This window comes from Antedon mediterranea, chromosome 11 (genome assembly GCF_964355755.1).
Source record: "Antedon mediterranea chromosome 11, ecAntMedi1.1, whole genome shotgun sequence".
In the NCBI taxonomy this organism is placed as follows: Eukaryota; Metazoa; Echinodermata; class Crinoidea; order Comatulida; family Antedonidae; genus Antedon; species Antedon mediterranea.
The window spans coordinates 18,324,058-18,336,837 of NC_092680.1; the positions used below are offsets into that span (position 1 = coordinate 18,324,058).

General features: G+C 35.1%; 2 protein-coding genes across 3 annotated transcripts in view; one reads left to right on the top strand and one right to left on the bottom strand.

Moving 5' to 3' along the window:
- LOC140062497 (orexin receptor type 2-like) overlaps positions 1 to 10,287 on the top strand; it is a 49,682-nt gene extending 39,395 nt beyond the window's left edge. For both annotated transcript variants that reach the window (XM_072108743.1, XM_072108742.1), the window contains 5 exons: positions 2,572 to 3,139; positions 4,961 to 5,197; positions 8,358 to 8,662; positions 9,490 to 9,629; positions 10,017 to 10,287. In XM_072108743.1, coding sequence (XP_071964844.1) covers positions 2,810 to 3,139; positions 4,961 to 5,197; positions 8,358 to 8,662; positions 9,490 to 9,629; positions 10,017 to 10,261 — 1,257 coding nt within the window. In that variant the 5' untranslated portion in view covers positions 2,572 to 2,809 and the 3' untranslated portion in view covers positions 10,262 to 10,287. The remainder of the gene's footprint in view (positions 1 to 2,571; positions 3,140 to 4,960; positions 5,198 to 8,357; positions 8,663 to 9,489; positions 9,630 to 10,016) is intronic.
- The window catches only part of LOC140062499 (3-oxoacyl-[acyl-carrier-protein] reductase-like), a 48,755-nt gene that overhangs the window by 27,259 nt on the left and 8,716 nt on the right, over positions 1 to 12,780 (bottom strand). The window lies entirely within an intron of this gene.

The window sequence follows — 12,780 nt, forward strand, 5'->3', positions numbered from 1 at the left end:
AAACAAGTTAAAGGACTACTCCGGGAAAAAACGAGTTAAAGGGCCACTCTGTGATAAACGAGTTAAATGGCTACTCCGGGAAAAAACAAGTTAAAGGGCCACTCCGGGAAAACAAGTTAAAGAGACACTCCCGGGAAAACGAGTTAAAGGGTCACTCCGGGTAAAAACGAGTTAAAGGGATACTTCGGGAAAAAATGATTTAAAGGGCCACTCCGGGAAAAACGAGTTAAAGGACCACACCGGAAAAAAACGAGTTAAAGGGCCACTCTGGGAAAAACGGGTTAAAGGCCCACTCTGTGAAAAAACGAGTTAAAGGGCTACTCCGGGGAAAACGAGTTAAAGGGCCACTTCGGAGAAAACGAGTTAAAGGGCCACTTCGGGAAAAACAAGTTAAAGGGTCACTCCATAAAAACGAGTTAAAGGGCCACTCTGGGAAAAATAAACGAGTTAAATGGCCACACTGTGAAAAACGAGTTAAAGGGCCACTCCGGGAAAAACGAGTTAAAGGGCCACTTCGGGAAAAACGAGTTAAAGGGTCACTCCGTAAAAACGAGTTAAATGGCCACTCTGGGAAAAAACGAGTTAACGGGCTACTATTATGATTATTATTATTTTATCATCAATTAATTATGTTATACCTATTTTATATCAACCAAAATAAATGTTAAGCCTGGAGTAGCCTTTACAATAAATTAAGGTTTTCGACGTTCTGTAATAATAAAGTAAAATGAATATGTTCGAGTTTTTTTTTCAAAACCAATCAGTCAATATCAATCAACAGCATTGCTTAAACTAAAATAAGCCCACCGTAGATTTACTATGCGCGTACGTTAGATGTATGTTATTGTTTGTGTTCTTGACGTTCTAATATAAGCTTGAATAGTTGTAAGGTCTAAGTCGTTCCAGGAATGAGAAAAACGTTGTTTTTACAAAATACGGAAACAATCAATGTTAGTTAACGATAAGTGACATATAAAATTTGGATGTCACAAATAATTGTACTTTCTACGTATCTCTGCCGCCAGTCTAAGACAAGCCGTGATTCCTACGGTGATCCTTTACCAGGTAAAGCCGTTAAATAACGAGGCACAAGCCTTATTAACTGCTTCTTCACAGTTGCACACACAAACTATACGCGCGTTCACAACCTCTGAAATCATGTATGCATGCATTAGCTTACGTTCTTGCTGACAATTTTTTATTTAATATATGGTCTGAAGTGGTATAGTTTTGTACATATACATCTCTTTTAATATAGAGGGTGTCCCAAAGGAGGTTTTTATTGTAGTTTATCTTTATATTCTATCACATGCTCAAGGAAAACATACATCATACATAGCTACCGGACAATTGTTACAACTTGTGTTTAAACATTAATAATCAGTAATACATACTAAAAAGGAGAAATCATTAGAAGGATTATACAATGAAGCATATCAGCTTAATATGTGCAATTTAACGTCTTTTTTTCTTAACGATATAAGGCGATTGTATTCGTACGAATCGAAAGCCCTGGTTAATGCGCACGCGTATTAATAATTATACCAATTTACTTTTTTTTTGAAAAAATCGAAATCATATCACTTCGTTTATTTTGTACGTGGCAAATAAAAGTAGCTCTGCCTTAGGAAAAAAACAGATCAGAGCACGGTTTGATTCGCGTAAATATGGCTGGAGAAAAGTCCGGGATATGTTACTTTTCCGATAACACGAGTGATTTATCCGAACCGGAATCCGGGCTCAGTGTGAACGAAGCTTAGAGTTACAACCAAATATCTATATTTTGTCAGAACTTTTTTCTTGTTTACTGCCGTTAAATCACAACAGTCTCATTATCCTGTCATTGAAGTATTAAGAAAATGAAAGCTTACCGTAGCTATATCTACGGTTATTTCAGATTACGGTTCATTAATAAGAAGTGAATTGATATCCTGGTATATTAATAATCTAAAAGTATGTCAGTTTCAATAAACGTTTTATTTTGACAAAAGATAATTATTAATAAACTATCAAAATGAATAAAATGTATACAGCTACAAAGTCATACAAAATATAACCAGCGCGTATAATATTGTCATTTAATAATTAATTATCCTTTTTTAAATCTTTTTTTCCCGTTTGTATAATATAGCCATATATCTGAGTTTCGGTCATGTTGTAAGTCCGTATTGGATTGATTACGTCACGACTGAAATGAAATACAGTAACGACGGAAATACACGCCACTAGTGTGTTGGCTGATCTCTCTGGCTGCCGTAACGTGAAGTTAACCGGCTCCTCTCTTGACATTATCCGCCTAGATCGGACACTAACGATAGCCGCGAATTTCACCTTTAAAATGCAAACATTTGTGTGTTTGTGTATGGTACCATCAAGAGATAATGTTTACGCATGCGTATAGTCATTATAATTAATTTGCATAAAGTCTCCATTATCAAACGTCTTGCATTTAAACTTACAACTTTGCTTGAACAAATGATATCTACTAACGCAGCACAGCCAATGCGCTGTACGCAGCCAACTCGTTTCTTCAAATCACCTTCATGTATTGTTTTTTATTTTATACTATAGGAGTTTTTACATATAGGAAAAGACTAATTTACAAGACTGGAACCACGGTATAAATTGAACGTGCTTTGACATCCAGACTCATTAACGAACTGATCGAGATCAAGAAGCTTTTGACTTTATGAATTCATCTCTAAGATCATGAGGTACAATTCAACATTTGCGAACTTTTAACGAACGGATTCGAGTCATACCACCACTGGATTACAATAGAATAGTTGTTGCGATCCGATTAAAAGTGATGTCTTTCAACGAAACCGATCAAGATTACGACATTCGGGATATTTTATACAAAGAAATTCGCAAAAAAGTATTTCCCGAAACGTTTGAATGGATAATGATCGGTGTGTACGCTGTAGTATTTGTTATTGCGTTAGTTGGTAACTTACTCGTATGCGTTGCGGTAATACGTAACGCACACATGCGCTCACCGGTGAATTTCTATATTGTGAACCTAGCAGTGGCTGATATGCTAGTGATATTAATTTGTTTGCCGTTTTTGCTTACCGTTACCGTTTCGGATTCGTGGTTCTTTGGTGAAATATCATGTCGCTTTATGCACTACTTTCAGGTAAGAGTTTCATTTGTTTTGCTCAATAAAATACTAATCGTAACACATTTTTTAAAAAAACAACAAAAAAACACATAACTCGGGCTAAAACATGTTTTCAGTATATTTCATAATAAAATGAATACATGTACGTCAGCGCTTTTATCAAAGAAATATAACAATACATGGAAAACTATAATTCTTCTATATACTGATTATATTAATTTGGTCGTCCTGAGCCTTGTGTTTAATATAGATTCGAATTAAAAACAAATAAAATAAACCAGAAGGGAAATCGGGTCTAAAAGACTTGAAAGAAATTCCTCCTAGAATTATTCTTAAACAGCCAGAGAGAGTGTTATTTCCGGTGACTCCCTAGACGGTGAAAAAAGATGGTGGATAATGTTTGCTATAGCATGAAAATAAAAATCTGAAGTTGAATAAAAATATCAGAAATGTAATATTCAAGTTATATTACCTATATTTAGTCATCTGATAACATTTTTTACCACACCGTTTATTTTTCATAGCTTTTTAAAATGCCTCTCTATTTACAATATTTGTGTACAAAAGAATAGAGATTTTACTGTGTAATTTGAACTATCCCCCATGTTTTTCAATAAATTGTTAATGAACAAAATCAAACAGTTTTGGCCGGAGCCGGTACTTCAAACAGATGGATGGAAAATACACATGAATGAAAATGTTTACATGAATTATTAATGTTGTTGAAGAACATAGATGTGAAAAAGATCATTGAATAAGTAATCACAAGCAACGTCACTGGAATTGAATTTATTATTGATGAAATATTTTTATAGTCAACAAATGGGATTTATAGCAATGTCACATTACGGCAATCAGCATTTATTGAATTTATTTTAACTAAATAACCTTCTCATTCAAATAAGCAAATTCATATACAAGATAGTAGTTATAAGTCATACATTAAGGAAGAGGAAAGGGAGAATGGTTAAACCTTCAATAAACTGTAATTTACACCGAGACCTACAACATTTAAATATAAACATCAAATTGTTCTAAAATAGCAATCTATGTTACCGAAAAAAAATGAAATTATAAAATCATTTACCACCCATACAATGATGGCGCCAATCCCCTCCCATCTAACCTCGTACCTCACGCAAATTATGAAAATACCACAGGTCTATGTTTTTTCATCCATGAAAGCACATCGTCACAAACGTCCCAAGTCCAAAGGTTGGCTGTAAATTAGTGAACACCATATGGTTCTCATATAAGGCTAATAATAAGATCTGCATCTATACATGTTTGTATAACTATTTTAATAAAGCTACTTAGCGAATTCATTAATTGTTCCATATGTCGACATTCCAACACTATTCATTAATGTACAGTTAATATTTAGCAAAACTGACGTGAAATTCAGGCGGATGAATGTATATATAAAAAAAACTGTCCAGATAAACTGTGGAACACTGGATGGCTTGTCAGGGGCGTGCTGTTTAGTCTTCGTTAGTCATTAATCTTCTATTCCTCATTTCCAACCTGAGACAGAGAACTTTCACACATGCCAAAGAAAATGACAACCATTTCTCTGCTTTCATCACAGTTGTTAATTGAAAAAGGATAGGATAAACATACGAAATTTAAAGTGTTATACTTTTCTAATAGCTCCAATAACTATATTGTCCTGGAAACAGTTGCCTGTGACAGTTACATGGAATGTTCATTTTCTAAACTTTAGTTACAGCTCCTAAAGATGTGCACCTTCCCATGACCGAACGAACTTTTGCCTTGCTACTACAGTTGAGATTCGAACCCAATTCACCGGTAACATAATATTTCATATCTTTTCAGATGGTATCAGTGTGTGTATCAATATTCACGTTAACAGTGATAGCCGTTGACCGTTACCTGGCAATATGTCGCTCATTTCAGTTCCATAGCAACACCAAAAGGACCCTTGCGATAATTGCAATTGTCTGGATAGTGTCTTTATGCATCGTAATACCAACAAGTTTCCGTACCACACGCAAAAACTTGGCAACTCAGACGTTTTTCCCAGATAAAAATTGGCTGACAGAATGCTATCAGGTATTGTAAAGTTCATGTTTTTAGGTAGCCTTCTTATTTTTACCCTCCTTCCTTTCTTTTGACACCTCCATTCAGGAGACATTCCTTTTACACCCGATTCTCGGTACTGTATCTATATGTGCCCAGTATCATAGACATTATATCAAGTCACTTTACCGTGACAGGCAATATATGTTATAACACTACTACGACAAACCTCTATTTAAGGGACAGACCTATAGGTGACGCATTGGATCCAGATGGTGTAATAAATAAAGCCTGTTTTCCTATCGATGTTATTGGAATAACGTCGACAGGAAAACATGCTTTAGGTAAGGTTTCTACTGTACTAAGTCCTAAGTTATCAACTTTGAGGGGGAAAACCAGAAAGGACGGATTCTTGGACGTTTATTTTCCAAATGTTTGATAGCTGCTAAAGAGCGAAGAAATAGCATCGTAAACTAATCAATTATTGTCCGTTGTGACAACGATGAGTTATTTGCTAGTAAAAGTGATAAACCGTTTTTGTAACTAATTTGTCTGATGATATATCTTAATCCACAATTCGAAATTTAGGTAGTTATATTTGTAAAATGTTATTGCTGGAAATAATTCGTTTCAATTTCAACTGACCAAGATGATTTTTATAATTATGACTTATTCTATATATATTGTTTATATATTTTATTTTATACTACTAAATTTGACCATAATTTGATAACCTTTTCTTTTTAAGTTCAAAATTTTCCTTTTTTTTAAATATGCGTACAAAAGAAGGGGATTCCACCCTCAATGATCAGAAGTTCATATTTTCAACAACACAAACAAAAATCCAAAAAAATTATTAGAAATGTATATGATCGACCAAAATTGTTTTGCCTGCACCAGATCTTTAAAACTCGCCTAATGATTAGAAGTTTAATTAATATCAATCAAAGTAGATGCACATTTTATAAAATGCTTAATTATTAGAATACTGTACAAACTTATCTTATATAATCTATTAATTCGAAGTTAAAAATAAACTTGCTCAATCTAAATGTTCTTATATTGGAAAATACGCTTTGGATGTATTGATGTTATAATATCCTTTAATACGCATAATACTGTTAATGTTGATTGTATTAAACCACATCACCTGCCAAACGACCAACTCATGATTCAATCGCTTACGTATTGACAACATCATTAGTTAATGTCGTCAAATAGAACTAGTCGACAAAAGACCAAGTTTTTATCAATGTTGGGGACTTTTGTTTGTTTCCACAAGTACGTGGGCCAGCGGCGAGTACGTGCTCAAACGCCATTCTTTCGTAGGTGAAATTTGAAAATGAAATGAAACGCATGGATCACCGATTCCCCACACCTGTGGTGACCTTAACCCAGTAAATTTATTACAGGGAAAAACCATAACATTAACGTTACGTCTGACCTAACCGATTGCTCTGTTAAAATGCCAAGGGCGAAGTACCGTAATATAAAGATTACAAAAAGCATGTCCAGGAGGCATTGGTATCAATCGAGCGAGGCGTTTAAAATGTATGCCTACCCAGAGAATCGCTTATTCAAGAAAGCTCGAGTTGCTTCATTCGTTCATTTTGAAGGATGGAACTAGGTAATCTATCAAAGTTTGAGGCGACATAGAGGGCACTCTAACAATCAATATAATTATCAAACATGACATTTATGTTTATTTAATGGACACTAACAACATTGAAAAACTGTTAATTTGTTTGAACTCTCTCGTTGAGTTACTAAATCTAGGTCGAATTACGTATACAATACTATACAAAACTCACTATAATTAATTTGTATTAAACACGTGGATATTTTGAATGGAATAGTTTTAATTATGGCTGAGGTGAAAAAATGATACGATATATGGGTCATGCAAATCTCATGTTCGACATACATAGTACATAATGGTCATTATTATGTTCAAAGTTATGTCGTGTTAATGCATCACGATTGATCGAAGTATCACAACGAATAATGTTATTTGAATTGACACGACACGGTTGTAATAATAGTATTATTCTATTCTCACATTTATATTATGCATTAATTAATCCCTCAGGAATAAGACAACCACGGGCTAGATAGCGGACTAGACGGAACAAAGTAAAATTATGATTGTTAGAAGATAGAAATCAAATATAGGCCTATATTATTTTATCTTTAATATAAAAATTATTATATATATATATGTTTTTGTTCAAAATGTATTATAGCGTCGTAAATTTAAAACGTTAAACGCGTACTTCCAAGGGAACGTCTATTTATTATTTTGGACGCATTTTGACGCGTTTTGCAGGTATAGTCGTCCATTTATTACGTTTTTGGATGCGTCTGAACGCGTTTTATAAATGGAACGTCAACGTTGGTCGCGTTTTTGCAATGGAATGTCTATTTATTATGTTTTTCACTGGGTAAATTTATTTGCGCATAAAAAAGCCTTGGTTTATGCGCATGCATATTTTTATTTCTACCTACATTTTTTAGCTTTAAGTTTCAGTAATAATCATTGAATCAAGAAATTGCTGTGACTTTGTGGTGTTTTTCTATTTCATTTGATTAAATTATATATGTATTTTTTAATATAATTTTGGTCCGTTATCAAGGACGTAAACGCAACGCAAGCGTTTTAACCAATGACAAGCGAAGTTATAGACAGTTAGCAATCACAAGTGAATAAGCCATCGCTTGTGATTGGTCAATTCACTTGCCTTGCGTTACGTCCTTGCGTTGCGTCGCTAGTGGGAACCACGCTTTATGGCGCGGGGAGAAAGAGAGGAGAGAGGTAGGAGGAGAGACATAAAAGATACTTTTTCTTATGTAGTAAAACTTAAACACTTGAAATAGAGTAATAATATAATTTACTATTTCGACTTTTATGAGCAAGTATAATGTTAGTGTTTAATATCGATAAGCCCACACAATCATCACAATGAAGATATTTCTCCGGTAAATACAATACGTCAATTATAGTCAATGCTTTGTGCACTTAAAACTAAATTTATCGTTATTAGTTGTGATACTTTTCTCAGCTACAAGGACACTGAAGACGTTAATTATGATACTTAGTCATTTGCACTTTACTTAGATAGCAATTCAAGTGGTAATAAGTTTACTAAGTGACTACAATAATGAATATACTTTTTTTCTTTTTTTTTGTGTACAGGCTGATTGGATTGGAACCCGGATGTACAAGTCATACCGGGTATTCATCGCACTAGTGACGTATTTCGTTCCATTGACGATCATCTCAGTTTCATATTTTCGGGTGTGCGTTCGTCTTTGGTCGGAAATTCCAACGGAGGAATATAGTACAGGGACAGTTGCGAATGGACGTAAGAAGTTAGGACGTCGGTTTAGTACCACGCAGGCGCAGGTATTATCGAGGCGTAAAATTGCCCGGATGCTGATCGCAGTAGTTGCCGCATTCGGATTGTGCTACTTGCCGTTTAGGATAATCAATCTTATGAGGTCAGTATGAAGCAAATGCTCATAACAAAGTAATATTGTACAATTCAACATCACCTTAAAACTACCACAAATATCAAGAGATTTTCTAAAATAAAGCGGAGAGATTTTGGTAAAATCCGATTCTAAAGATGGAATGCCCAGATATATTGGACATTGAATTCTTTATTTTTAGAATCGTTTGCGTATGGTAACAATTATATTCAAATCAATGCGTAAAGCTCTGTCTACACTATCAAACTTTATGTGACAAAAATATGTGAGGTGCCCATATCATGGTAGTGATATGCTAAAATATGGTAATGATATGACATCATCATGTCCATATATGGGCACATCACATTTTGTTGTCATATAAAGTTGATAGTGTAGACAGAGCTTAATATTTTCAGTTGTCGACACATTTTGACATTCGTATTGACTACAGTATTTGGTTCAGTTCTGAAATTTGTAATTGCCACACTATGAAGAGGGCATGTGGAAGCATTCGATTTGCAGCGACGTAGGCCTACAGTAACTATGAATTAGTTACGTCATGTTAGAGACATTCGGGACTCTCTCGACACAGTTTTGGAGTTGAGACGACCAATGACCCATAATGCACTAAAGAATCAATCGATCATGTAGCCCTTACTTTACACACTGATTGGCCATTACTTGGAGGTATAACAATTATGGTGATCGGGGTTCTAGTTCTATCAGAGAACACGGTTCTATTCGAAAGCGTATTCATACCAATCTTAGTACAGTATAAATAAGTGAGTATTCCCATCATGTCACACACAACATTATAATAATACTAAATCATTATTCTTTCTTTTCATTTAAAGAACATTCGAATATTTCAACAATTTAGACACGTATTCGGATCCGTCGATTGACAGACGAGTTCATATATCAATACTCGTCTCCTACCTACTGGTGTATATGAACAGCGCCATCAATCCGATTATCTACAACTTTATGAGTGGTAAGTAAAACATTAGTGAAAGCCTATTTGTTCATTCAAGTGCCGCGGTTACGTCACCAATTATCAGCGTCTGATTTGATCAAAGCCTCTAATAAATTTCAAATATGAACGGGAGCATTGTAGACCCAAATAAAAACTGTTGTGCAAATTAGAATCAAATGAAAATAACTGTTCTTGAGTTCAACTCAATTTTTGAAACGGTAATCTTACCGCTGAATAGGCATATAGAGGTGGTGTCCTTTGAATAGGGGTGATGTCCCTTTAAATAGGGGTGTTCCAAAAAGAGGTTCACTTCAAATGCGACCGTCCTGCTTCAACCTAAGCTCAGCCTCAATGTACATTGTGTTTATTAAATATAGGTTAGTAATATATATTTTATCCCAACAGCAAAATTTCGGAGAGAATTTCGGTCTTCTTTATCCTGTTGCAAGATATGTTGTGATACAAGTCGTCGACCATTAATAAAGCCATCGAATCTGATCAGCCGCCAGGCCACTTTAGTTACTCACACACCGGTTCCATCAGACAGCAGAAACAATCGAGCAGCCGAAGTAACCGAGTTTGTACCGATGCTACAACACCATCAAGCTGGGATGTCACGGAAAGACCACCACTGCATAACGCAAGCGTAGATTATTAACGTGTGCACCATACCATACTAAAGGGCCTTTCACACCTGTTCCGGCACGGTTCCGGTCCGGCGAATCGAACGCCAGTGTTTCGTTTTCACGACGCTCCACGCGGCCAAGCACCAATCGATATGCGCGTAGCCGCGTAAAAACGAAACATTGACGTTCTATTGGATTTGCCGTCGCCGGACCGGAACCGTGCCGGAACAGGTGTGAAAGGCCCTTTAAGCGAGAAACTATATAACGTAATGTCGGTATAACGCGCACAAAGAAAGCTTTCAAGCGTATCATAAAGTTGGAATTTCAATACGGAAACCCTGTGGAAAGCATACTTGAATTGCGGAGAATACTCATGCAACCGAAAATTAACCAAAACTAACCTATATTGTAGCATGGATACAATCATTGAGTTGCCTACTGTAAACTACGTATGTTGTATGTACCGGGTGCCGGTGGTGTTATAATAAAAAATGCCATCATCTTTTTTATTTATTAAAGTTATATACAATATTCTAAATGAGAAACATGCGTACAAAACAATTGTACTTTATGGTCTCGTTCGATCATAATGGGGCTTTGCTATGTCGAGAGTCGCAGCGCACCAATAACGCAACAAGTTTAATATTATTTTGTTGGGAAAAATTCTTGAGAATGTTAAGAGAAAAGCTGGGAATGTCATGGGTTTTCCCCTTTTGCGATGTTTCCGCCACAAGGAGCATTCACAGGACCGATTTGGTTCAAATAAGCGGATGATATTATAACTCAATAATTGAAAAGTGCTCGTTTATTTTGAAATAGTTAATGGGAGGTTGTTTATACGGTAATTACATTATTGCTTGCCTTTGAATGCACGCGTCACTTTTCTCTCTGACACGGACGAATTATTGAACAAATACAAAAGATACGTATTTATCACATAAAACGATAAATGATTTATGATGAATGATTCTTGATTCAAAAATGATAAATGATTTATGATGTTTTTAAACAAAACATAATGGAGTATAAATGGTTTAATTATTTTGCTGTGACGTCAGTCCTCGAAAAAGGCAATCCATCAAATAAGGTCAATGATTTAAAGAGGCAGGCTAATCAGTACTACAAAAAGTGCTCTATTAATCTGTGGTACGTTTAACTTCATCATAAATAAAACGCGTAAATGTTGTCAGAAAAGCCCTTTACGGGTAAAGCTACGTTTCACAGAACGGAAGAAGACGGCGCCGTGTTGTTTTAAATCATATATACAGAATTGAACGTCTTCCGTTTCGTGAAACGAATGTAGTTTTAGTCAACTGCTAATATCACTCGATTCTTTGCACTGTATCTCCACATATGATTCCAAGTATGATAACCACGCACGTTTAAGTCGAGCGCACACTGAAAACAATCGTCATCATGTGCGTTGTTCTACTAGGGTTTCCTTCCGTGTTAAAAGTTAGGTATCGTTATGTACAGATGTGTTATTATTAGGTATCAATACATATTGATAAGAATGCTAATGACAGATGTAGGACCTACCACCGGTGTGACAATGATGTATGCGACTACAATAGACATTTTACATAATGACTTGACCTAATGTTCCGACATCTCACTAGACCAAAAGAATAGACAGACTATAGACACGATTACTTACAATTTGTAGTATTTGTAAAAACAATGGAATCAAAAAATTGTACCATATTTACGGACGAGAACATTAGCGTAGCTGATAATATATATATACAGGAATACAAGGACAGAATGTATATAATTTACGAATTTATTAAATAACAAACTGTATTTCTACAATTTAATTTCTAAATATCGTGCAATTTACCACGACAAAACGACCATGCAGCAGACATGTATTATTTCAAATAATGAAAGGTTGTCGCGTGAAAGTATGTCGCATAATTCGATATTATAAAATACTGTGAACTCATCCCAAATATGCACAAGATTTTCTTCGAGGCAATTATAGGATATTTGCAATATGTTCATAGCAAAATTAAAAATCAATCAGGCACTACATACTGTAGCACTTGTCACATGTTTGCGCTCTGTGGGTAACCAACTTATGGTATATCAAAGTAGTAACTTTACTAAAACTGCACGCGGCCGGCTTTTCATCTTTTAAATTTGAATCGATGTATTTTTAAAGATACATTTTTAAAAAGAATGTCAACCGACACTGACCTTTTCATTGAAACGTTTTAATTTTTTTTTTCAAATTTAATTTAGTGCACCTTTAACTCGACTATGTTTACATTTACAACAAAAACGTAAATCATCTTGGCTCGTGCGTCAGCAAGCCTTTACCATTAGTAAATTTCATAGATGCATTTTGACAGCATTATTCCCCCTGGTCACGTGGTAATTGCATTGCAAAAGCTATTATAGGAGAAATCTAACAACATCGTTGGCTCCCTCACTTTAAGCCTGTTTAACATTTGCTCACTGGGACATTCATTGCATAAACAGGTCTTGATAAGTATTTGGATAGAAAATAAATATTATTCACGGCAAAGGTGCAATGTCAC